General features: G+C 33.6%; 1 protein-coding gene and 1 long non-coding RNA gene across 2 annotated transcripts; both read left to right on the forward strand.

The window, feature by feature from the left end:
* The first annotated feature begins 1308 nt into the window (after positions 1-1308).
* On the forward strand, positions 1309-6614 carry LOC149564958 (mechanosensitive ion channel protein 6-like). Its single transcript, XM_089818487.1, has 6 exons — positions 1309-2503; positions 3243-3803; positions 4053-4176; positions 4558-4854; positions 4954-5156; positions 6137-6614. The coding sequence occupies exons 1-6, from the start codon at positions 1644-1646 to the stop codon at positions 6408-6410; spliced, it is 2319 nt and encodes a 772-aa protein (XP_089674613.1). The 5' UTR covers positions 1309-1643; the 3' UTR covers positions 6411-6614.
* A 7381-nt stretch (positions 6615-13995) lies between these two features.
* LOC149564959 (uncharacterized) lies at positions 13996-20269 on the forward strand. The gene is made up of 2 exons (XR_016361469.1): positions 13996-14422; positions 19817-20269. It is a non-coding gene; the product is annotated as an uncharacterized LOC149564959 (long non-coding RNA).
* The last annotated feature ends 5883 nt before the right edge of the window (positions 20270-26152 follow it).

Consider the following 26152-nt stretch of genomic DNA (forward strand, 5'->3'; position numbering starts at 1 on the left):
GAGAGATTTTCAAATAGGTTAGTAACCGTCTCAGAGAGGTTAAGAAATACATATTTTTGGTGGCTATCATTAACCTCTTGAGAGGTTAAGAAAAACATGTTTTTGATCGCTATCATTAACCTTTGGAGAGGTTAAGAAAAACGTATTTTTGAACGTTATCATTAACCTATTGGAGAGGTTAAGAAAAACGTATTTTTGAATGTTATCATTAACCTATTGGGAGGTTAGGAAAAACATGTTTTGGGTGGCGATCATTAACCTTTAATAACTTGAGGCTCAAAAGTCGGATTTCAACAATTTCAAGTGATGTGTGGAGCTACTAGCGAGCAGGAGACATGGAGGCTTAAAGACTCACAAAATTGAAAGATAGAATGGCCAATTTAAGGTTTAAAACCAGGCAAGTTTTAAATATTAACCATGGCTCATAAAATTGAAACAAATTTTATAGCCGGGCAACATCTCTATAAAGACATGCCTCTTAAAACTATATACATAAGCTTTGAGAAGGAAACTTGAAAGACAAATAAATTCTAGAAGTGCTATTACAAGTTACAACATATTTGGAAAACCTAGGAAACTTAATAATTTGTTGCAAGCATAATTTGCATGCTCGAACTATAGATAAAAATATTTTAGTTATAGAATGTATCAAATGAGTCAATTAAACATTAGGAAATGTTTTCTATAAGATTTGAAAATAGACAAAGTATGAAATTGCATCATAGTTTGGATATGATAACTAATGGATAACTATTGAATTTATGGTAATTATTTAAAAAAATTATCTTCATAAATTGTTTACGACTTTGAGACTTACATTGAGACTTACATTCGTACTCCCATATAAAAGACTCACAATTTACCATTGTGTTATAGATTTTTACCTATAATTTTTATTATAATATTTATCTTGCATAATTTTTATTTAATAATATTATTATATATTTCTTTAACATCTTTAATAAACTAATAAAGACATTATCAAATAACTATCTTTCCATCTTCATATTCAATTGACCATTGCATTTCATCTACTTATTTCACCTAATTTAACTCTAAGATGTTATAGTATTGATCAAACAATTCTAATAATAGATTGTGGAAAACTGCTACCTTCACATAAAATCAAGCAAGCGTAGACAACCTTTAAAAAATATTGATTTATTACTTTACAAACAATTGTAAAACTTGTAAAACAATTTTTTATAGATAACGGTCATGGAAAAATTGCTTTATCAATTAGAATCGACCATTGAACATTTTTGACCATTGAACATTTTTGCTGATTACTGTTTGCACTCATGATTCAACATTTCTCACACATACTCAATTATGACAGACTCCTCCAAACTCTCGAGATGGTTTAAACCAACACAAAGCTTGTTACATATCTAAAATTTATTTATATTCAAAGCTAACGTACTCACCTACTGATCAGTTACAAAATCTGAACAACGCAGATAATAAAGACGGTTATACAGTTACAGCACAAAACAAATAAGCCTTCCTGAAACACAAGGCGTAAGAGTAAAAGAGATGGGAATATAGTGAAGCCTGATAAAATCTCCCCACGTTAATGGCAGTAGTGGTAATGCCTAGTTCAACAACACCCACAAATGAGACCTGTCACGGACAACTAGAAGATGGATATAGAAAACCCGCCATCAAGAACTTCAGAGAGGCAGAGCAATACTGTGGAGGCCTACAATGGAGGTTCAAACCCCCCAAATGAGAAAATCCAGCCTGCCATGTTCGCCGGTCCCTCAAACATGGAAACCGAAATTGAGATGATGAATTTGTTCCAAAATCCAACACCAAATGTGAATTCTCCATCACAATCATATTCGAATATGGCGGGACCGTTTAGGGTTTCAATACCCAGAGCAATGTCCCCAACCAGTGAGCCCCTCTTGCATCCGACCAACAGCCATTCTTCTCGCTCTTCTTCTCGGAAGGAGGAGAGTGAAGAAATCTTCAACCAGCCTCTGCCTCAAACTCCTAGGAGGTCGAATTTGGCGGCCGTTAGAAGCAGCACTAAAGCTAGCATTATTAACCTTTGTAAGAAAATAGAAGAAGAGGAAGAAGAAGATCCGTTCAAGGATAATGACATCCCAGAGCAGTTCAAGCGAGATAAGATGGGTTTCTTGCGTTGTTTCCAGTGGGTTAGCCTTGTTGTTATTGCCATTGTATTCGCTTTGAGCTTCACGGTAAAAGGCCTCAAGGAGACGACCTGGTTGGATCTTCATGTGTGGAAATGGTGCCTGTTGGTGATGGCTCTCTTCTGCGGAAGGCTTGTGTCCGGTTGGATTGTGCATGTTATTGTGTTCTTTGTGGAGAGGAGCTTTTTACTGAGGAAGAGGGTGCTTTACTTTGTGTTTGCTTTGAGGATGGCTGTGGAGAATTGTCTTTGGTTGGGTCTGGTTCTCATTCCGTGGCATGTACTGTTTGTCCAAAAAGTTCAGTTGAAGATGCCAGAGAGCCGGTCCTTAACTGTTGTTAACAAGTGAGTGGTTTCATACCAGTGTTTTTCTTTGTTTTCAAGAAAAACGTGTTGTGTAAGTTTTCCAGTAATCTTTTTATTCATGCTATAAACCTTGCAGGATTTCAATATCCAATAAGGATCTTTAGAATTGTTTAAAAAAAATTCAATTACTGATTTTGAAATCAATTGTGACTCTGTAATCTATGATCCATCATTAGGATGAAAGAGAGAAAGTATAAGAGAAATGTTGATGAAAAAAATCATACACAATCAATTCCAAAAACAATAATTGCTCAATGGACCCTTGGTCTATTGGGGAAGTTGAATGGTTCACAAAGAGCTCATCTGAAATCAAGTCTTGTTCAGTGCAAGGCTCTGAAATCATAAGGGATGAGGCCGGGATCGTGCCCCGGATGATGAATGCCCCTCAATCCTTGACTCTAAGCCGAAGAAGAAGTTTCAGACATGAGAAGCCCATACCAGATTCTTAAATCCTAATGGTGGCCTTCCATAAAAAAACAATAATTAAAAATTTCTCATAAATTATGATAACTCACTCACTATTATTCTTTTCAAGATATTATGGAAGTAGTTGTTGAATGGGGTTTTGAATGTCTCATAGATTCTACAGGGTTTCAAGTTGTTGGATTAGAGATGTGATGGCATTTTGAAAAATGAATGTCTTACTGTCATAATTGAAATCATGTGGAGAATTTGCATTCTAGTGGTTTATTTATGAAACTTCATTTCATTTTGTTAGGGTCTTGCTCTGCTTGCTGGTGAGCAACATTTTATGGGTGGTGAAAATCTTGGTAGTCAAGGTTATGGCATGTAACTTTCATGTAACGGCTTATTTTGATCGGATACAGAGTTGCATCGTTAACCAGTATCTTCTTTCAGCCCTAACTGGCCCTCCACTGATGGAAATAGAGAAGCATTATAAAAGGGCTCAAAACCTTGCTCAGCAGCAAGAAGCAGCCAAGCCCTCGATCTCAGATTCTTTTAATGAAGCCCCTGTTCAGAAAAGACGTAGTAGATTTGGAAGGATGAAATCGATTACAAAGGAGGAGGAGCCTGAGAAGGAGGAAAAGGAAACAAATACATATGAAGGAATTAGAGTCGAGGATCTGCAGAAGCTCAACCAGAAGAATATCTCTGCGTGGAATATGAAGAAATTGATGAGAATTTTTAGAGACCATGGAGAGCTTTCTCTCTTTGATGAATCCTACCAAGAAGCTCCTGATGAAGAAAAGTACTTTGATTGGAAGGCTAAAAAAGCTGCCTCAAACATTTTCCGCAACGTAGCCAGGCCTGGTGAAAGGTAAGAATTTGTAGTCAATATATTGAATCGTGAGTATATAAGTACAAAAGGTTTAGATGGGTATGCTTTCAGGGTCTTTAGAGGGCCTGAAGAGATGTTTGATATTTGAAGTAGCTTTTGTGAGTCCCTGATTCGATAGGGAAAGAAATGGAACAATGGAATGATCAGTTCACTTAGTTACATAGATCTTTACTTAAAATCCAATTGTGTTTTAATCATGTTTGTTTTGTGTTTATATGATCTTTTAAGCTACATATATCTAGAGGATTTGATGAGATTCCTTCCTGAAGATCTTGCAAGAAGAGCAATGGCCCATTTCGAAGAAGCCAAAGATACAAATAGAGTCACTAAGAAAGCTCTCAAGGCCTGGGCGGTAAGTAATCACATTTAACATAAAACAAAGTGACAAAAGCTATTAAATTAATTTTAATACACAAAAGAGAAAAAAATTACAAAGATATCTTGTAAGTAATCACCATTATAGTCTTTTTTCATCAAAATTGTAGTGGTAACTTGAAGAGCTGTAGAATGATAATGGGTTAAGGTTATTGCTGAAATCTCGGGTCTCTTTAACATGGCTTTCAAGACCTTTTAAAACAAATTCAGATTAGAAAAATGTTATATGCAATATCTTAGCTAAAAAATGCATAATAGACAGAACTATACAACTAATTGCACATAAAGTTATTCTATTTAATAGGCATAGAAGATAGATGCTTGATGAGAGTCTTAAGGTGAATTTGACAATTTGCAGATGAAAAGTGTTTTCAGAGAGAGAAAAATGCTTTCCCGCACCATGAATGACACGGATTCGGCTGTGAACAATTTAAATATGATGGTGGATGTGTTGGTGGGAACAAGCATTGTACTAATGTGGCTTCTACTACTCGGAATCATTACATCACACATTATAGTATTTGTAGTTTCTCAAATAATGCTCTTCACATTTTTGTTTCAAGAAACCTGCAAGACGGTTTTCGAATCAATAGTCTTTCTGTTCGTGACCCACCCTTTTGATATTGGTGATCGGTGCACCATAGATGGAGAGGAGGTAACAAAATCAAAATCAATTAAAAAGACTTTTCCTCCTCATGTCTTCAATTTTATTATGAATCTTATACGTTGTTATCTGACAGTCTCATATTTCCAGCTAATTGTGACTGAGATGAACATCTTATCAACGGTGTTTAAGAAAAATAGTAACGAAAAGGTATGGTATCCCAATGTCTTGCTTGCCAAAAAACCTATTGGCAACTTTTTCAGAAGTGATGACATTGGAGATGAGGTGGAGTTCGCCATTCATATTACAACACCAGCCGAGAAAATCTCTGAGATGGCCAAAAGAATGGACAGGTAATAATGCTGATGTTTTTCCTCTTTGAATAATGGTGTTATCTTTAATCATGTAGAGTCTAAACATAATCTGACATATATTATGAAGAAGGAGAATAGCCTAAAATTTATAATCGAGTATATGATTTTCTCTTCCGAACAACTGTAGCTACATATGAAAGGAAGCAAACGAAGATAAATGTAGAGGAAGATCAATCATTGTTGGAAGAATAATTCTTATTGCCACAAAACTCAACCAACGTGTTGAAAAAGAAAGCTTTAAAAATCCAACAAGGAAGCACTACCAAGGCCTGACCCTTGTGCTGGAAAAACAGTATAGATAAGTACTAATTAAATATAACAGAACAGTTTTTTTGGTGAAAACCCAAAATCTGGATATACTAAAGAAGCTCTCTACAATGATTTCATTTATCAATGGGTCAATATGTTTTATTGGACTCAAATCCAATTAAATAAAACATCAACATAACTCTGGTTGACACAAAACCAAACAATACAATTCTAGCCAATTGTCAGAAGGGCAAGTTATAATTAACCCCTTCAAAAATACAATATCTGGCACTATCCTTACAATTTTCAAATGGAAGGACGCTGAATGTGGAATATCCAAAAGGTAGTAGTGAAATATTGCATTTCCTTTTCTACTTGTTTATAGATATGTGGTAATTAAATACTTTGGTCAAAACTGTTTCTTCCATATGTATTCTCTATAGTCTATAGATGATTAATTATTTCATCTCCCTGCCACATCCATATTACACACAGTGAGACTCTATTCTCACATTCTACTGAAGCTAACACGTTATACCCTCTTTCTTTGATTTGTCTTAGTAGTTTTATATATTCAGCACCTCGCTTCTTACCGAGGATCTTATTTTTTCATATTAATTAACAATTAGAAATTCGTATCAGTTTGGAGCAATAAAAACGCAATTTTGTCAACTGACTTTGGGCACATGCATCCTTTTATTGTGTTGCAGTTATGTAAAGAGAAGGGAAACTCACTGGTACCCAGAGACGATGGTTGTGGTGAAAGAGATCTATGACATGAATAAGATGAGGATGGCATTTTGGGTGAGACACACAATAAATTGCCAAGAAAGAGCTTTGAGATTTGAACGGAGAACTCAATTGATTTATGAAATGATCAAAATTTTCAAGGACTTGGAAATTGAATACCGGCTATTACAGGTGGATGTAAATATCAGAAAGATCTCCAATTTGAACAGCCTTCCCAACTTATGGACGATGTAAGAAACACACTATCTATTGATTTGAAAATTGTGCAGCTAAATATAATGTGTTTGGATACATGTAATTATTTTGGTTTCAAACATTTTGAATGTCCGTCAGATATCCTCTCGAAAGAAGTATAAGCGAAACACCTTCGTTGTCGTCCTTTCTGTATCGTGCACATGGATATTAATCAAGTCACTCTTCCAGAATTTAACCGTTTAACTGTTCCTTTTGTGATTATTGTGAGTGCTTGATTTAATGTTAGAATTTGAGGTGAAATTTAATATTTATCGTTATGAATATATTCTGGCCTTTTAAATTAAAAACCAGAGACAAGACGCACCATTAAGACAATGATCCACCAATTAATCGATTATTATTAGTCCCTGCTGCCTAAGGCGGGGACTAATGTTTTCAAGTAACTTCTCCTATTAATTCATGTCTGGGGAATCGCAACTGGAAAACAATCCCACAAAAGTCTGCACTATTTTTTTTTTTCTCTATTACAATTTACAGTTAGTTTTTTCCATTCAAATTTCGGCCTCGTCATTGGTTCAGAGCCTTCTTCCTGGCTGTCTATTCTTTTTTCCTACCCATAAAGTTCTGCATGAAAAATAGATTTAGCAGATCATAGCAAGGAGCAGCATACGTGTTTCCTGCACATACCCTACGATCTTTCAAATTTGTTGTTCGGAAATTTGCCAAAACTTAAAAGAGTCGTGGCAATCAGTGGCAATAGTAACATTACGTGGAAACCGGTGGGAGCCTTGTGCAGAGATTACAGTATTATTATACCATGAAGGCAACACGTAGCAATGGTAACATTAAGTGGCAAAATTCCCATATTAGTGTACCAGGAAAGCATAGAGCCATTTTATTATCAAAGTCGAGGGCGCTTTTCCTATGCAGTAAGCTTCCTGGCATGCGCACAATTTAACGATCCTGGATTAAAAATCTCTTAGGGTTGGGTCTTTACGGAATCCAATCTAGCAATTCGGCGAAATCTTCTTCGAGGTTCTTGTATCAGTTCTACTGCTCTGTAGAAAGAAGGTAAGAATGTGAATGTAATTCAAATGAGGTATTTTTTTTTCCGTCCTACGATTGATGATAATGTTGTCTGAATTGATTGCTATGATTCTTGCTTCGTGGATGCAATGACGTTTGAGAGGATAATTTGTGTGATGCTTGAAAGGCGATGATGGCAGAAGTGAAAGATGCATGTCCAGATCAGCTGGTATACGGCATTGGTGAGCGATTAGGTTCATTACGAATTGCAACATTGTGGTGAGGGATGTAAGGTGGTTTAGGTGTGGCATGTGGGCTTTGGCAGGTATTGGGCTATGTTGTGCAATAAATGAAACCATAACATATCTGCTTCAATTATACAAACAACTATAGAAAGATGACAATAATTAAAAGGGAGGCCGAGGGATTAGATTAATTAAAGAGCATTTCTAGTTGCATCTTTTCCGAGTGTGTGAGTTTATTTCTGACATTTTATGGGTCATATTAGTAGTGTTTTCTTCCTCAAATTTTGTAGTTCTTATGTTCATGTATTTTAGTAGTATATGTTGGTATAATAAATCTTTAAATTTAATTAGTAATTGCAGGGTAATCATGATCTATTTTTGTTCATGAAAAACTTTTGGTAGGCTAACAATTGTATAGTTCATAGTTCACAATTCTACACAATAGAAGTGGATATCTTTCCTCTAATATTCTCGTGTCAATGTGATTCACAATAACTTAAAAGCTTAGATACTCTTCAAAGCTCCTACTAAGTCTTTAACACCATGCTTTCATTATTTGATACGGCCAATGCCTCTTTTCGTACTATTGAATTGATATTATTTATCATCTTAGCAATGGTTAGTACGTCCATATCATTTGGAACACATACTTGCTATTAAAATGTAATAATATTTTCAAATCAATAATCTGATTGAATGGCGTATTGGAAAATAGAAATCAAAGAAAATGATGACAACAGATAAGAAAATTTATTAATCTGACTGCACACAATGTGTTGCAATTTCTCTCTCAATGCCTCTATTTTAGGCAGAGATTTCTAGATTGTTGATTGAAACATATAGTTGACTTAAATATCTTCCATCCACATGGGTAGAGGGAAGCCTAGGAGGAAGTAGTGTATCCAACTTTGTTGACAGCATTGATGTTGTTATCAACAGTTGGTTAGAGAATACAGAATGTGCCCAACAAATTTGCCTAGTTGACAATAACCATTGAATAGAACACCAGTTTGATTTTAGCTAGTTGACATGAGTTGGAGATATTAATTATTCCAACAAGGTGACTATTTATTTTCTAGAGAAATTAGGTTGCTTGTGGTAGAATTCACCAATTGGAGATTAGGCTTTTTCTCCTATGCAAGGTACCTATTTGTCGTGTACAATGTATTTTGTGTGTAGAATCAATGAGGAGGCTTCATATAGAATAATGAATCATTTCGTGCCTGTAACCACTTTCCCTCCTTTAGAATACAATTTCCAAATATAGAGATAATGCAAATGTGTTGATGGCTAGAGGTAGTGGAATTAACTAGGTGGTGGTTAGGTGTCTTTTCCCATGTAGTGTATCTATGTGTGATGTATAATATGTTTTGCGCATTGATTTCGATGATGAGTTTTTATATATGGAGATGCATAAAATAAACATTCCACTTACAACCACTTTCGGTTATGCTGAGTATAGAGATCTTGTGAGTTTGCTAGACGATTCTTCACTTTTTTGGAATTCCTTGTCAACTTCTCTATTGTGGTTTGCAAATACTATGAACATGAATAAACCCTTTTTGGAAATTCTCCATCAGGCCTTTCCCTATTTAGGTTTATATTATAAATTAGAATTTACTTGTATCCTTGTCATAAATTTTGCATATTCCATCTTAGCTAGCTCTGAACTAGTTAGTTACACTCTTTTATAGTGCTTGCAGAAGGGCTATGTAAAACTCTTTTTAAGGGTTTACTTATTTAAAAATATTCCATGCTTCTCTTAGCAGGGTTTTGCATTGCAAAATTGAGTAGTTCAGGCATTCCTTATATATCATATGCTTCATCTATCAGCTCTGCCCATTCAAAGTTTGTACATCAAGACTCAAAACATATCAACTATTCTTGAATGTTCTAATTTATTTACCTTTAGCAATTACAAAAACAGATTTTAGCATCATAGAAACTATTTAGAATTAAAATCATTACACAATCCTTATTAGATCCAATGCAAGGAAAAAAATGGTTACAAAATTGTAGTATGGCAGCTCATCATTATGCTTAGGTAGAATGACTAAAGCAATCAATGGTATTGATCCCAAAAAAAAATGGTATTGCTAATTGTAGCCATGAATGTGCCTCTATCATTCTCTCTGAAGCCTTTGAATATCGGTTCCCATTTTCAATTTCAAATTAATGATACTACTAAAACTGTGCCTCTATCATTCTCTCTGAAGCCTTTGAATGGTTCCCATTTTCAATTTCAAGTTAATGATACAACTGAAACTGACACCCATATTTTCTCAAGCCATTCACACAAACATCTTCCTTCTACCCAAGTATAGGCAAGGAGTTATAAATGCCATCAATTAAAACCACCAATAAGTTGCTTCAACGCACAGAGCCAACCAAATTTACCTATTTTAATTAATTAAACCATTGAAATGTGCTTATATTTCGCTTCAATTAGTTTCTCCAAAAGATACTATTGTAATCAGTAATTCAATTTTACAATTAAATTGACTACAACATACTAATGTATTTTAATAATTATTTTATTTATTTATGTAATAAAATGAAAATTAAAAGATTAACAAATATAAAATATTTAATTTTGTGTTATAGATTCTTGCCTAAAATATATAATAATTTTGTTTTGAATATTTAATTTTAATTTAAAATTATTATCTTAGTTTAAAATAAAAAAATAATAAATAGACAATAGAATATGGAATTATTAATTTCATGTAATACTAATTCTAAACAAAGTCTTAACTTTTGTTATATTACTTTTATGTTCATTTTTCCTCCAACTTTTATAATTTTACACATCAAGGAACTTTGCCAATATCTTGCATCATGTTTTTTAATAAAAGATTATATATATCATTGATGAGAATACAATTTGTTCTTATCCATATTACTCTCTCTATTGTGATATTCATTGGCGTATAGATCTTGTGTTGTTTCTATTGAAAACTTCTTAAAAAAACAACCACCAAAAATCTCTTTACCCATAGTAGTTGTTGCCACTATGGAAATATGAATAGTTGCTAATAGGGAGATAATGACTTATGTAAGATATAAATACAACAAAGCAAACCATACGCAAGGCCATGGTATGGTCATATAGCTCATATCAAACTAAAGATTCTCCTTAGAGAGGTAGTGAAACATCTCATAGCCTATACCAGCTGTCATTAAGCAATTGGAGCTACAAACAAAGGGCATCATCCAAGTTGTGGATGCCCTCATTTGGAAGGATGCATGATAGTAGCAACCAATTTATCACTACAAATTCCCATTCGAGAAGATGCCCAAATCCTCAACACACCCAATCATAAAACCTTATACACATGAGCCAACCCTTGTAGAAGTTCCACTAAAAAAATGGTTGTGTAGGACACAAACCCCCTGGGTAACTAGGTTGAACCAAAATGGAACTATAGTAAAAGGTAAAAGGCACTAAACATTTACAATTATCATATTATATTATACCTTTATCAATAATAATTATAATGTATATTAAAATTAATAATAATTTCTAATATTATATATTATGATTATATACCATAATGGCTATAATAATTTTATTTTATTTTTGTTAATAGTTATGTTTAGATTTTATTAATATTAACCTAGGGCTACTCCTAGCCTAGTCCAAGCGTGACTATAGTCAGTGAACCACCATCCCAAAAAGAACATAATATAACAAGATCCATTAATAAATCTAAGCCCCAAAATCTTGTCCTAAATCGATACATACACAATAATTTTTTACTACTTTCTCCTCCCTTAGTCTAAGAGTTATTTTGTTTCCCTTTCACAATTTTTTATCCATCTTTCCACTAGGAAACAACATCGTGCTAATCCAAAAGATTCGCTTGGGAGGTTTTCACCATTTCAATGAAGCAATTTTGAAAGTACAAATCCTGATCCCTACTAGAACTAAGTCAAACCCCATGTCTTGAAATCAAGAAGAACTTTCCCCTCCTTTGTAGCAACATTATTACATCTCTCCTCATCCATACCAAAAGCAACAAAATTAGCATTGTCCAGTGTTGATTGTATATACTAGTTTGGCATTTTAGATGACTGTTTCAATTTATCTCTGCTAAAAGACTCACAATAACTCTTTTAGCTCTCCATTTATTCTCAATTGCATAATGTAAGGAAGAAATCTCTTTCCACCAAGCTCAAGAAACTTTTGCACTCTTTGTTTGGAACTTTGGATAGACAAGCAACCTTGTCATAGTCCAAAGGATAAGTATAATGAACTTTGGAGGTCTTAAAGGTTATTATTTTAGGGAGACTAATAGAAATATCCATATCTATTTGAATTCAAGAAAATATTGAGTGCAAGAGATTTGATGATCCTTCATCTACCAACAAAGAACTATGCAAAGAGTTTCCTAGAACCTCAAAATATAAGTTAAACAAGAAATCTAAAGGGATATTAGGAAGTCTTTCTTGAAGACCTATATATCCATCATCAAATTTTAATACTTTCTACCCCTTAGTCTTGGAGTGAAGGAGCATACCAAAGTATACCTTTTTTTTTGTGTTACCCTTTCACAATTTGTCATCCATATTCCAATTGAGTGACACCATCTTGCCAATCTAAACTATTAGCTTGGAGGGGTTTCACCATTTTAGTTGGGTAATTTTTTTGATCCCCTGCTACCATCGAGTCAATTCTCATATCTTGAGACCGTGAAAGACTTTTTTATCCCTTTGCTTTGGTACTGTAGCAAATTTAGTATGTCTCACCTCCTTATCTATACTAGAATTAACAACATTAGCACTATCTAATATTGATTGTACATCCTAATTTGGCATTCCATATGACTATTCTATCTTATATCCAATGATATTACATATATTTCCTTTCTACATTTTTCTCAATTTTGTAATGCAGGGAAGAAACTTCTTTCCACTAAGAGGGAAACCTTTGTACTCTTTTTTTAGCACATTGGGAAGTCAAACATCCTATTTGAAAGCATCTTGTACATCTAAGGAGAACCCCCTTAGAGTCCAAAAGGCTAAGTATGGTAACCCTTGGAGGTTTTAAAAGTTATTTCTTCAAGGAGACCTACATAAATATCAATCTACTCTATAATTTGAGAAAAGGTTGTGTGGAAAATATTTGATGATCCCTTGATGAGTTTCCTACAATCTCAATAAAAAAGAATCAAACTAGAAATATAAAGGGAGGTTAGGAAGTCCCACCCAAAGAAGAACCTTGTTGAAAACTTTACTAGCTAGACAAAAGAATAGATGCCAAGGTGTCAACATCAATAATTTTTATCCTCCTAGTACTATTAATAGTCACACAAGATCTTTTTTCTATCATGTAACTTTACAAAAACAACTATGATGACACTTTTAGTAATAGGATAAATCTTAACACACCCACTCAAAATATGTTCCTGTCTCTTCATAATCTAGTTGTTTATAGATCATTCAGACCAAAGTCCACTAAATGTGCAAGTAAACCAAGAAATTAAAGTACAAAAGTTACATTGTATAAAATTTCCTTCTCTACCTCTTCTCCAAGATCTGAAGTGATGGTTTTGGCCTTAAATTTATTTACACTCCCAAAATTCCTTTCTTCTTCTTAAAAACCTCTTGTCCCTATTTTACATCTTGCATTGAGGAATAGGAATGTCCTTTATCTTGTTGATATTTTATTAGCTTTTGGTTTGCCAAAAAATACATAGTATGAATCTAATGGATATTTTTCTCAACTATGATGGGCTTTGTGGTCCATCAATAGCCTTTGAACCTTAACAAATCCTTCGTCACTTTAATGAGAGACCAAATCATTTTTTATCATTTTTTTATTCCTTTCTCCATGACTCCTATATTCCACATAGGAGGGCTTATCCTTTACCAAACTCAAAGGTTTCTCCAGCAAAGCAATGTCATTGAAACCCTTTGAAGTCTCCATACTAACAAAAGCACACTATTAAGCCCCTACATATGATCACAAGAAATCCTAGGTCCAAAAATTGTTGACAACAACTCCATTGAAAATTTATAATAAGCATATTATATATAATAAATCCAATAATTATATTATACTAATAATTTTTTATTAATAAATATAGTATATTATTAATAATTATTGAGTAATTTGTATCATATATTAATAACTTTTACTATTTAATATTATGTATTTTATATTATAAAGAATATATACAATAATCACATTTACCAAATTACATAAATTCATTCTATATATGGATATAATATATATTATACATATTAGAAATTTTGATTATTTTAAAGCAATGAAGTAATTAATGAGAATATTTCATTAGTATATAATTGATTATAGTATATTGTTAATAATTAATAAAAAATGACAAATGAGAGGATCACTTGTGCGGGTGAGAGGGCTCTACAACTTGACTCTGTAGAGCCCTCTTCACTGCACTGTACTGCCAATTAATGGCTTCTTCGTACCCCAGGAATGGCATTAATGCTGTGTCCTCCAAAGATTTTGCCCATCCCCCCCCCCCCCATTTTCTTCCGTTGTTTCCTCCCCGCCTGAGAAAATTCTTGAGAAACCGTCCTCGAGTGCTCGCGAGTTGGAAAAGGAGAAAGTTAAGGAAAATTACTATGGCCAACACCCCTCTGGACAAGACCAGGCTCATAGGTCATTCAAGCAAGCTTTGTAAGGATCCCACATTGTCGAACTAGGAGCAAAATTCATTAAAAGTTTCCCAACTTCAGACGCCATAGTTTCAAACTCTATTGATTCCATTTCAGACGCTGCTTGGAGAATCAGAGATGGAGGTAAGGCACTAGTTTCCCCAAAATTCATTGTTAAACCTAACGAACAAATGCAGTTAGAGTTAAATAAGGAGAAAAGTAGGCTTAAAAATTGCGCTATTGTTTTTTTGCTACAATTGACCCATCCGCTTTACCCTCGAGGAATTTTCTGAATGATTGGTTGCATAATATATGGGGGAAAAAGCTATGGTTCCACTACTTCTGTTGTATGATTCAAAAAGTTCTTTTCATATAGATTTTTCTTTAACCCTGAATCATAAAGAACCATTGTTGATAGACAATTTTGGTCGATGTGAATTTAGAGCTTTTCCTTGGTCTATGGAGGTTGTCAATGAAGAAATTCTTGCATTATCTTGTGCAAGGTGGGTTATGGTTAGTAATCTCACTTTTTGTATGGAATTTCATTTCTCAAGTTTTGGAACCAATAGGTAGGGTTTTGAAATTCGATCACTCTAATACTTTAATCCCTAATTTGGATGTGCGTGTTCTGCTCTCTATCTATCTAGACATAGATGCGCCTGATGTCATCTGGCTAGATTTGGGTAATTCGCCTTTTGAATGTCGTATCTCATACATGGGTGGTTTGAATTCATGTTATTTCTGTAGAAAAGAAAGGCATAGAAGGAAATGTTGTCCTATTCTAAAAAAGAATAATAAAAAGCTTATGGCTACCACCCTCATTTCTGATAGCCAAAACCCTCCTAGAAGACAAAACCCCCATGTTGGCTCTTCTCTTCCAAGACTCAAATCCTCCATTTGTCATGAGAATGTGAGCTCTGCTTCTGACATGCCTTAAATAAACCTGCCTCAAATAGACCCAGCAAACCGAGCTTGGATAGAAAATGTGGATGGCATTCATACCTCTCTTGATATTTTGAAAATGCAGTTTGCTAAGAACTCTTATAGTGTTGCATCTGGTAAAGGTCTACCCCCAAAGGATGATATTGATCTAGATTTAAATATCTCCAATAAAAATTTTAATTTGGGCTCTGCTTTGCCCCATCCTCCTTCTTCTTGCCTTAATGCTCAACATTTGGTTCTTAGAACCATAAATGAGAGGCCCAGTCTTCATAAATATGCTCCCCTTGGTGTGGTTTTCACCCTTCCTCTTCTTCCATCTAGAGGAATTCTCTACCTGTACCTTCTCTTTCTCCTATCCGAGCTTCATTAGAGGTTGATATTGACAACCAGAGGATGCGAATCAGAGGTGATTATTCCCTTGATAGAAGATTGTCTTCAACTTGAGGAGAGGTTGAATGATTTTGAACTTGTCATTATCTCGACTCCTCCAGTCCCTCATCTTAATTCACAAAAATATGTTCCTATTGGTCCCTCTAGGGAGGATTGCCAGGTTGAAGAGAAGATGCAGACTAGTGTTCCCCTAGATGGAAATGATAGGACTGATGTTGAGAAGGAGATCTCACTAGAACCAAACTCTTTTGCTTTTAAAGCTAAATATAAGGGAAGCAAACATAAGAAGCTAGTTAAGTTTGAGCCCTTCATTCTTGGTAAAGGGGAAGTAGTGAGGAGGAAAAGAGGGAGACCTTGACAATCTAAAGGAAATCCCAAATCCTTTAAATTAACTCAAGAGAAACTCCCATACTACTATAGAGGATTCCAACCCCAATGAAACTGATATATGAATAATTGCTATGGATATGTTTAAGTTGGCATCCTGGAATGTTAGAGGATTGGAATCCTATGACAGGAAGTATATTGTTAAAATATTTATAAGATGGGTGAAAGATGTTGATATCCTATTATTACGAGAAGTTAAGGCTATTGGGTTTTCATTGGAAATTTCCTTCGGATGCATTTAGAAGGATGCTTCAGTTTTTTCCACTAAGCACCAAAAAAGTAAAGGAGGCACCTCTATTTTGGTAGGACCTAAAATGAAGAAATTTATCTGTCAATGGGGGTATTCTCCTTGCAATCAGATAGCATGGGTTTCTTTCAAAGTAAAGGACTTTGAATTTGGTGTGTGTTCTATTTATGTTCCCAATGAATTTGTTGATATGATCAACCTTTGGCAATGGATCCCTTCTCTTCCTAACCTTCCTTGGATCATGGATCAAGATTTTAATATGATAGAACATGCTCTAGACAAGAGCGGTGGATGTAAATTTAATTGGAAAACTAATGAAGAATATATGTGGAATATAATGATTAATAAACTTAATTTGATCGATCCCTTGGCTAGACTTAAGACTCATTCTAAAGTAATATGGTTTACTTGGTCAAATTTACAAAAAGGAGATAAGAGAATCTACTATAGACTTGATAGTGTATTATAACAAAGACAACTTCAGTTGTTTTAAACCTCAAGGTGATAATCTAGTTCAAGTTGTCCCCTTTTCACATTTTGACCATCATTCCATCATGGTGGAAACCTTTAGGATTAGCCAACCTATCCATCGACATAAGAAGCATACCTCTTTTGCTTTGAATACTTCTCTTCTTGATGATGAGGATGTTCAGGTTGCAATCTCAATCATAAATTGGTACAACTCCTCTATTTGGTAGCATAAGGACCCTACAAGTAAATGGACCCAAAGCCTTAGTTCATGGTAGAATCTATTTAAAACAATGGACAGGAAAAAAACTAAAGATGCTAAGGCCCAAGAGTTCAAGTTGATTTCCTTCCTCCACGAGGCTAAAGTATTTGATGAATCCTATCCCTTCAATGATTTAATGGTGGAGTTAGTGGCCAAAGGCACACACAACCTTAGGAAGCTTTAATCTAAGAAAGCTCAAGGAGCCAAAATTAGGTCAAGGCTTAGTTGGTTAAAGTTTGGAGATAAAGGTTCTAAGTTGTTCTTTAAGATCTTTAAATCTAAAGAATCAAAGGATAAAATATATTTTTTTGTGAGAGGAGGGGAATATTATTACAAATTTGGAATCTATCCTTGATGCCTTATCCAAATATTATAAGACTCTTTTTAGGTTAGAAGATGTTAATAACTGTATGGAAGGAGCTAGAGAGAATATCCAGTCTATTATTCCAAAAAAAATTCTCTATAGAAGATTCATTTCCATTAGAGGATCCTATTATTCTAGAGGAAATTAGAGGAGCTATACAGAGTATGAACATAGAGAAAGCCTTAGGGCCAAATGGCTTACCAGTAAACTCCTTTAAAATAAACATGAAATGGATCAACACTAAACTCAAATAGTTGTATGAATTTGCACTTGGCAGAGGAACTTTAGGACCAGAGATCAATGCTGGTCTTATTAAACTTATTCCAAAAACTGGGGATAAAACTCTTATAAAAAATTGGAGGCCAATTACATTACTCAATGTTTCATATAAGATCTTGGCCAAAGTTCTTGCAGAAAGGGTGAAGAATATTCTTCCTAAGATTATCAATCCTACACAGACTAGATTTGCTAAAGGACACTATATATTGGAAAACCTTATAACTTGTTGGGAAACCATGGAATGAGATAAATCTTCTAGACATAAAATTGGTATGCTCCTCATTGACTATGAAAAAGCATATGACAGAATTGAATGGGGTTTCATCTTGGTGATGCCTGATGCCCTAGAATTCCCATATCAATTCTGTCATATGGTTTCTACCTTAATGAAAGATGCTTCAACAATTGTAGAAGTTAATGGGGATAGATCTGGAACATTTAGTCTATCCAAATCAATCAGGCAAGGATGCCCATTGGCTCCTTCCCTCTTTGTTATTGTTTTAGACTCCTTGCATTTTTTACTTAGAGAACTCTTTTCCCCAAAGTTAGAGGTCTTATTTTACCCAATCAAGAGGAAATAGCAAACATACGATTCACTAATGATATTGCAACTCCTTTTGTTCTTGAGGAAGAAAATATGGCTCATCTCATGATTAAGTTGGATATATTTTGCAAAGTGTCAAGCATCAATATATCTATTAATTAATCTATCTTGTTAGGTTAGGATGAGACTTCTCCAACCTGGTGTGGGAAATTTAAAATTGGTTGGGGAGGAACAAATCACATAGATATATTGGTATTCCTTTTGCGATTAATCCTAATATTAATCATATGTCAAACTGGATAAATGATAAGGTTACTAAGAAAATTAATAAGTAGAACACCACATATTTAACCATGGCTGGTAGGATTCGAATTTGCCAAAAAGAATTTGTCATCATATATTGTGTATCTTTCATCTGTGTGGTTATTCAATGTGGGACAATTTTAGTATCTTCAAAGGATTATTAGGAACTTAATGTGGCTAGATGGGAGAGGAGGTAAATATGGGCATGCAGTTAGATGGGACTGGTGCACTATGAGTAAGGATAATGGTGGATTTGGTCTTAAAGATCTTAGACTTTAGGGTATTGCCTTAGAAAACAAATGGATTGTGAAAGCCATTGAGGGTGATGAACCATGGAAGATCCTTGTCAGTTATAATAATTGTAGTGGCTCTCCTAGTTGGGAAAAGTACTGGAAAGGACTAGATATACAAGATATCCTGGCTTTTAAGGCTAAATTTTCAGTCAAAGGTTCTAACATATTTAAATTTGTATGGAAGGGTTGGAATACTATCATACCCCTATTGGGTCTTGTTCAAAGAATGAAACTAGGCAAAAGATGGTGTGGGAGAGGTTCCATATGGTGGAATTTAAAAAAAAGATGGTAAACCTTTGGCTCTTGTGTAGGGATGTTCTGCTAAGAAATGGGCACAAGCTGACATTTGTAAGTTTCAAGATATCCCTTTGGATGACAAGCTTATTCCTTGGAATGATCTTCAGAATAGGTTCAACCTCCCTGATTCCCATTGGAGGACCTATTGCGCTGTTAAGATGGCAATTGAGAGATCTTTGACCTCATTATTCTCATGTTCCCTATCTTCTTGTTCTTATCAGTTGAGATGGATTGAATCCACCCCCATCCTCCTTGTTAAGTCCAAGAAGATTTATTCTTCCCCAACTACCAACCATTCCATTGTTGAATATCTTAGCTCCTGCTGGAACCTTACTCTTGATCCCTTGACTTGGAAAAGATACTTGTTGAAGCTCTAGTCTAACTTGAGTGAACCTAAAATCTCTTGTTTTATTTGGAAACTGTGGTTGCACAAATTGCCTTTCAAGAAACCAGGAGGGGATCCTAACATCTATCTTGTCTGCTAGCACTATGAATCTGCCCTTCATGTTTTTTTCTTTTTCCCTTTTGCTAAAGGTATCTGGGATCTTTTTGGCTTTTCTTATGATGGAAACTTCAGCATTCATAACATCCTTTCTAGGAAGATCTGCAACAATGAATTTTTAAATTTACTTTGGTCTATTTTATCTTTTCATATTCTTTGGATGATTTCGAAACTGAGGAACAATGATGTATTTCAAGGAAAAACTAGATTTCTTACTAAGTCTTAAAAAGAGACTCACAATTCTTGACTTTTTTTTATAGGTAACAAAAATCTTCAAATTAAAAGAAGTTGTTTTCCTGAAAATTCTAAGGGAAGGGAAAGGGATTGTGGAACTAAAAGACCTAGCTCATGGCTACACTTCATTGAAAAAAGTTGAAGAAGTAAACATCCCCTTGGCACAAGTAGTGAAGAAGCTAGAAGATGAAGGTAATTGGAAGCCAAAGAATCAGATTTTATCATCACCTAGCCCACCTCTCATTCCTTCTCTGGTTAGATATGCCACTACAGATTTCAGCAATGAGGAGGATTGAATTTCACTTTACTACTATAGCTATAGCTATTGCTATAACTATAACTATAACTATAACTATAACTATAACTATACATATGCATATGCATATGCATATGCATATACATATACATATACATATATATATGATTGTAGTTGCCGATACTTTCCAATATCAATGTATCTCATGTAATAGGTTCTTTTTTGGATCTCTCTTTGGGGGCTGGAGAATGTTATTCTCTTATCTCTTGGGTTGATAGGAAGATGATACTATTTTCAATGTACTAATTTGTTAGTCTGATATTCAGTGAATAATAATAATTAATAATAAATTATACTAAATAAGTAAATTAATGTTAATAATTATAATATTGTATTAGATATTATAAATCTCATATACAATAATCATAGTCACTAAGTTATATACATTCATTACATATAACTATAACATACTAATGTTTTTTACCTATAAAATATCTTTATAATAGGACTTGCACCTAAAAGAGGTGCAATGTTTATGTCGATAGAAGGTATATCTTGTTTTTTGAGTTCTTCATTTTTTCCTTTTCCTTTTCTTCTATTTTGACTTATCTTTTGATGTATTTTCCCTTTCTTCTCTTCATCCTTTTCTTCTTAATCTTCTCTATCTTAATCTCTACCTCCTCATTCATATCTTTTTTCTTCTTCTCCTCATCTTTTATTAATCACCTCCTCCTCCTCCTCCTTCTCTTCCTCTTCCTTTTCTTCTAGGTATTTTTCATCTTCTTCTTTGTTCCTTCTTCTCCTCATTTCCATTTAGCTTCTCCTCCTCTTCCATTTTGTCTTAGTAGTTTAGGGCATCTTTCTTAGACCGCTTATCTAGACTATGTCAATTAGTACAATGATCAACCATTAATTGTAAAGTATTTATTATTACAACCATGTAGATAATAAATCTTAATTTTGTTGTTAGTTCAGATAATTTATAATATATCTTAATTAATTATAATTTTAATCTTAATATAATTCAAAATAAATTAAATGAAAATAAATAAATAATCATAATTCTAAAATTTAAAATAATAATTATAAATCATAGTCATAATTATAGTTATAATTTAAATAAAACTTAAAATAATTTAAATCTATTAATTTCTCTAAATATCTTTTTTTTATCGGTAAAATACTTAAGCCAATATTTTATTAATTTTAAAAAATTTATATTATTTTTCCCCATTCAAAGTGCTCGCGTTGGAAGAAAAAATCAGAGGTCTTTGAGAGGGCATACCCACTCTTACATAATGATCAAATGTAACATATTAATATCTTCTATATTGTTTACATGGCTTGAGAGATTGTTTCTTTTCTTACATTTTGATCATATCTATACATGAATTACATCTTTTAAAGACAAAGTATTAAATTGGCTTGTCTTAACTAAATTTCCCTTTCTTGTCATATACTAATGAACTTGCCTTTTGCCTATTTGTGAATGTTTTCTACTTCTTCTTCTGTCATTCCTTTGAGTTTGTGAATTTATGAATTTCAATCCTTTATACCTACACTTTTCTTTTAGCTAAGATCCTTGTTAGTAGATCAAGCATAAAGTCATCTAATTAATTATACATTTTCTATTTTATTTTGAATAGAGTAGTTTTTCCATTCTCATTTAGTCATTTATTGGGAGACTTGTTCATTGTCTGAACATTTAGATTAGCTTTAATTTATTTATTTTTCTAATGGTTAAAAAAGATAATTTGCTAATTAAATATTAAGAGTCTTGTATTAATGTGAGCTCACAATTCTAGAGGAATGAAATTAAAAAGCTAAAATAAAGCCCAATAGTTTGAATATCATTATTTTTAATACATGACTACTATCTAAATAAAAAGTCAAACTAATAATAAATTATTTATAGCTTATCCAATTCACCTATCATAGAAGATCATTTCTGAATATCACTTAAGAATGTTTTTAATCTTGTTCTTTTAATTAAAATATAATTGTTATTTTCTTAATTATTTAAAAAGTTATTAATAATAAAAAATAATGCATATAATTTAAGTTAGCTTTTAGAGTTTTTCTCAATTTACAACTTATTTTTCCAACTCCATCTCCATCATGGAAATTTGTTATATTAATCCTCTATGACATGCATATGGAAATTTGTTAGATTACTCCTCTATGACATGCATATGGAATAATGCTACTTTACAAGCTTTGAACACATACACTCTTTAGTATGGTGAAAGAGAAACATCATGCTTTCTTCTTTCTTTCCCCCTTACAATACACGTGTCAAGCACACACATATCTCTAAACACCTTTGACATATTTACCATCCTCCTACGATCATATAGATTAGAAACATGTGGCTTATCTTTGAAAATCATGTCACCTATTTGTAGCATCAAAATATGAAACTAGGGACCCACAAAAGTGTTAGAGAAAAAGGTTAATTTAATTTAATTTATTAAAATACCGTTTCTCCCTCCTGAGGATTTCACTTTATGGACTTGTGTATTCACATTTAATAATTAATTAGTTTTTCCCTTTTAGGTTACCCTTTTTCAAGTTTCAATCTCCTTCTGTAACGATTAATCTTTTGTAATTATCTCTATCCTTTTCATTTCTAAGAATATAGTTTTCATATTTTCAGAGAAAATCCTTGCCTCTTCTTGTGTTTTTCTTCTCTGTGACAGGTTTTTACATGAAGGTATTCTTCAGGCTTTGTGGATTTGTATTGTTCAAATCCTTCATGGTATCAGAGCTAGATCTGTTGTAGCTTGTTCAGTATTAGAGAAAAAGGAGAACAAGGGTTTGATAGAATAGATCTGACATTTTTTGGATATTTTCTTTGATTTTTGGAGGTGCGACGATGGCAATTCAGAAAAAATAATTACAAAAGTGATTTTCAAACAATGATATCTCACTCATATGGACTCCTTTTTCCAAGCAATTTTTTTTTGTCTTGGGGTAGAATTTTTTGATCTACACATCACTGCAGGTTGTTTGTATTGCAAATCTTGAATTTTGCAACTTCAAAGGCTTCGTTCGGGCTCATATGGACAAATATTTAGGTACCATTTTTTTTTAAAGTGCATACTTTTTTGTCTACTTTCCATATCTGAGATTAGTTTGGAGTAATATTGAGTGGACATAGTACTTTAAGAATTTGGTCATTTTTTTGCCTACAAAAAATAATCCAACACCTTCTAAAACAATGGTTGAAACCTCTTCTTGTCTAGAACTTGAAAGAGCTTGATGACACAACTTCTCCATTCAAAAGGGTTGTGGTATTGTTTAGATGTCATGCAACTAGTTTTACAATGGCCTCTTGAGGTCGTGTAGCATAGGAACAAGATGGATGACGCAGTGGACTTGATTACTTTATAGGTATTCGATAGTCTGCAGTTTCATCTTGATGGGTGCAATACCCCTCTAGATATGTGGACCAAGCTTGATGATTTATTTTTTCGTACAGTGAATGATTTTAGGGTACTTTAGATTGAGCTAGAGCTTACCTCTCTTGTACTAGATTCTTTTCCTTCTATTGAAGAATTTTTGATGAAATTCAAACAACAAAGATATTTATTGCAGGGTTGTGGAAAAACCAAAATTGATACTCAATGCATCTACTTGATTCTTTCTAAGCTTCTTGGAAACTTTCAAATTTTTGTTTCTACCTTCTATTCCACCAAAGATACCTTGGGTAATAGATTTATCATGCCATCCTTTGAGGTTTTTTTGTGATTGTTTGACTCAAGAGCAAGCTAAGTTCTCTCAGTTGGGTTCTCTCACAAGCTTACAAACTTATACATTGGTGGCTCAACCATCTTTAGGGATGATGGAGAAGATACATAAATCTCATTCTGCATAGTCTCACATTGATTCTAGTATTCACAGTTCATCAGGGCTACCTCCTCCTAAAGGGGTTACACCAAAGCAAGAAAGACCAAAGTGTGCTTATTGTAATAAGCCTAATCATGATGAGTCACATTGCTAGGAGAAGAAGTTAGATGGCTATGCGAAACAAGTTTTATATTTTATAGATCTCCTTTAGAAGAGCAACATTGATATTCCTTCTACTTCTGATAGATCTTCATCATCATCATTATTTTAGTCAAATGGTAAAGATATAGGAAAGGGTCATGCATTATGTGCAACTACTATTCCTCATTCTTCTAGATGGTTACTAGTTTCAGGTGCTTCACATCATATGATATCTTCTCGAGATTTGATCTTTTCTTTTGAGGCTTCTCCTACTCCACACATTTTGATGTGGAACAACATTGTTATGACTATATGTGGGAAAGGTTCTATTGACATTGATGATGGTACATTTCATGATGTACTTTGTGTTCCATCTTTGTCCTCTAACCTTCTCTCTATTTATCAGATTACAGACAGTGAGACATGGAAGACAGTTGAGTTTGCACAAGATTTAGTGCACATTAGAGATAATGAGACATGCAATATTATTGCTACAAGGACTGTTGATCATGCTTCCCACTTATATTCCTTCTCATATTTTGGTCCACCATCTCCACTATCAAAGACACTCTTTTTTTTTCATGAGAGTCTACTAAGGTGAAGTCAAGTCGCTTGAACTTATGTGTTGTTCTTGAGAGCAGTATTGTGACTTCTACACCTCCACCTCTTGTTCACATTCCATCTCTTGCATAGGATTACTCTTCAACATTTCCTACTATTGCAGCTCTAGTCATCAAGCCATCTACTATAGTTTTTGAGGATATATCAGAGGACACACATCTCCTCTCAAATGATAAATTCAACACACCTGTTATCCCACCTCCATTAAAGATTCTATTGTAGGACTCTCATGCTTTCTCCTTTGAGCATCAACTAGGACTTCCAGCTGGACCTTACATACATGGGTTTTATCATCCTTGTCCACTACCTTTGTTTCCTTCAAATCGGAGCCACATTGGTATGTTCATCAACAGAAGAGTTATGCCATTCTAGGGGGGCTATGGAGTCTCAAGCTTCTATCATGAAGGCTTTCATTGTACTTATGGTCTTGAGAGATTCTCTTGAGATGTTTCATTTGTGCATCTTTTTCTATCTATTTTTTGGAGTACGGTTTTTCCCACTAGGTTTTCTCCATTTCTCCACTTCATAGAGTTTTGATTGTGATTGGTTACCTCATCAGGCCTTGTTACTGAGACCCAAGTTTGCTTTCCACATTGCATTGTAATTTCCTTGCTCTTTTTGCATTGTTTCTCATCTTAAGGGGGGTGTTAGAGAAAATGGTTAATTTAATTTCAAATATTAAATTATCTTTTCTCCCTTTTTAAGATTTCACTTTATGCACTTATGTATTCATATTTAATAATTAATTAGTAATTATTAAATGGCTTTTTCCTTTTAGGTTACCCTTTTTTTTGCGTTTCAATCTCCTATAAGGATTGATCTTTTGTAATTATCTCTCATCTTTTTCATTTCTAAGAATACAATTTGCATATTTTCAAATCAAACCCTTGCCTCTTCTTGTCTTTTTCTTCTCTGTGACAGGTTTTTACATGTAGGTATTCTTAAGGCTTTATGGATTTGTATTGCTTGAATCCTTCAAAAAATCCCAATATATCATTTTAGAATTTCTTTCTTCATAATAGCTTCCCAAGAAGTTTGAGCTTCCTTTACTAACCATTATGGAGCTCCACAAATATTTTATTTAACCCTTCTCACATTTAATCACAAATCTTAAATTTAACTTATGTATTTTGATCAACAATTGTAATATTGCGATAGCAATATGAATATACATGACTATAGAATTTCAAATGCATTTTCTTGTTTATTAGATTTAAAATTAATATTTTAAAGATATATATATTGTGTACGAGGAATGTGAATCAAGAGTCTAAACCCTAAGGTCATCACAAAGCCTCACATCTCAAGAGGATATAATCAAGGAGAAGGATTCTTTCCTTCCTATCATCAAGGGTATTTAATCTTAGTAGGTCAATTGAATCTGAAAGATAACAAAGCACCAACTCAAACCAAGATCTAACATTTATGAAGATGGGTAAAAGAACATGTTATGTCCTTGCAATTGAAGTAAAATACTTCTATATCTCTTAAGTGA

The sequence above is a fragment of the Cupressus sempervirens genome, chromosome 3 (genome assembly GCF_028749045.1).
Source record: "Cupressus sempervirens isolate cs-2001-9-10 chromosome 3, ASM2874904v1, whole genome shotgun sequence".
Classification (NCBI taxonomy): domain Eukaryota; kingdom Viridiplantae; phylum Streptophyta; class Pinopsida; order Cupressales; family Cupressaceae; genus Cupressus; species Cupressus sempervirens.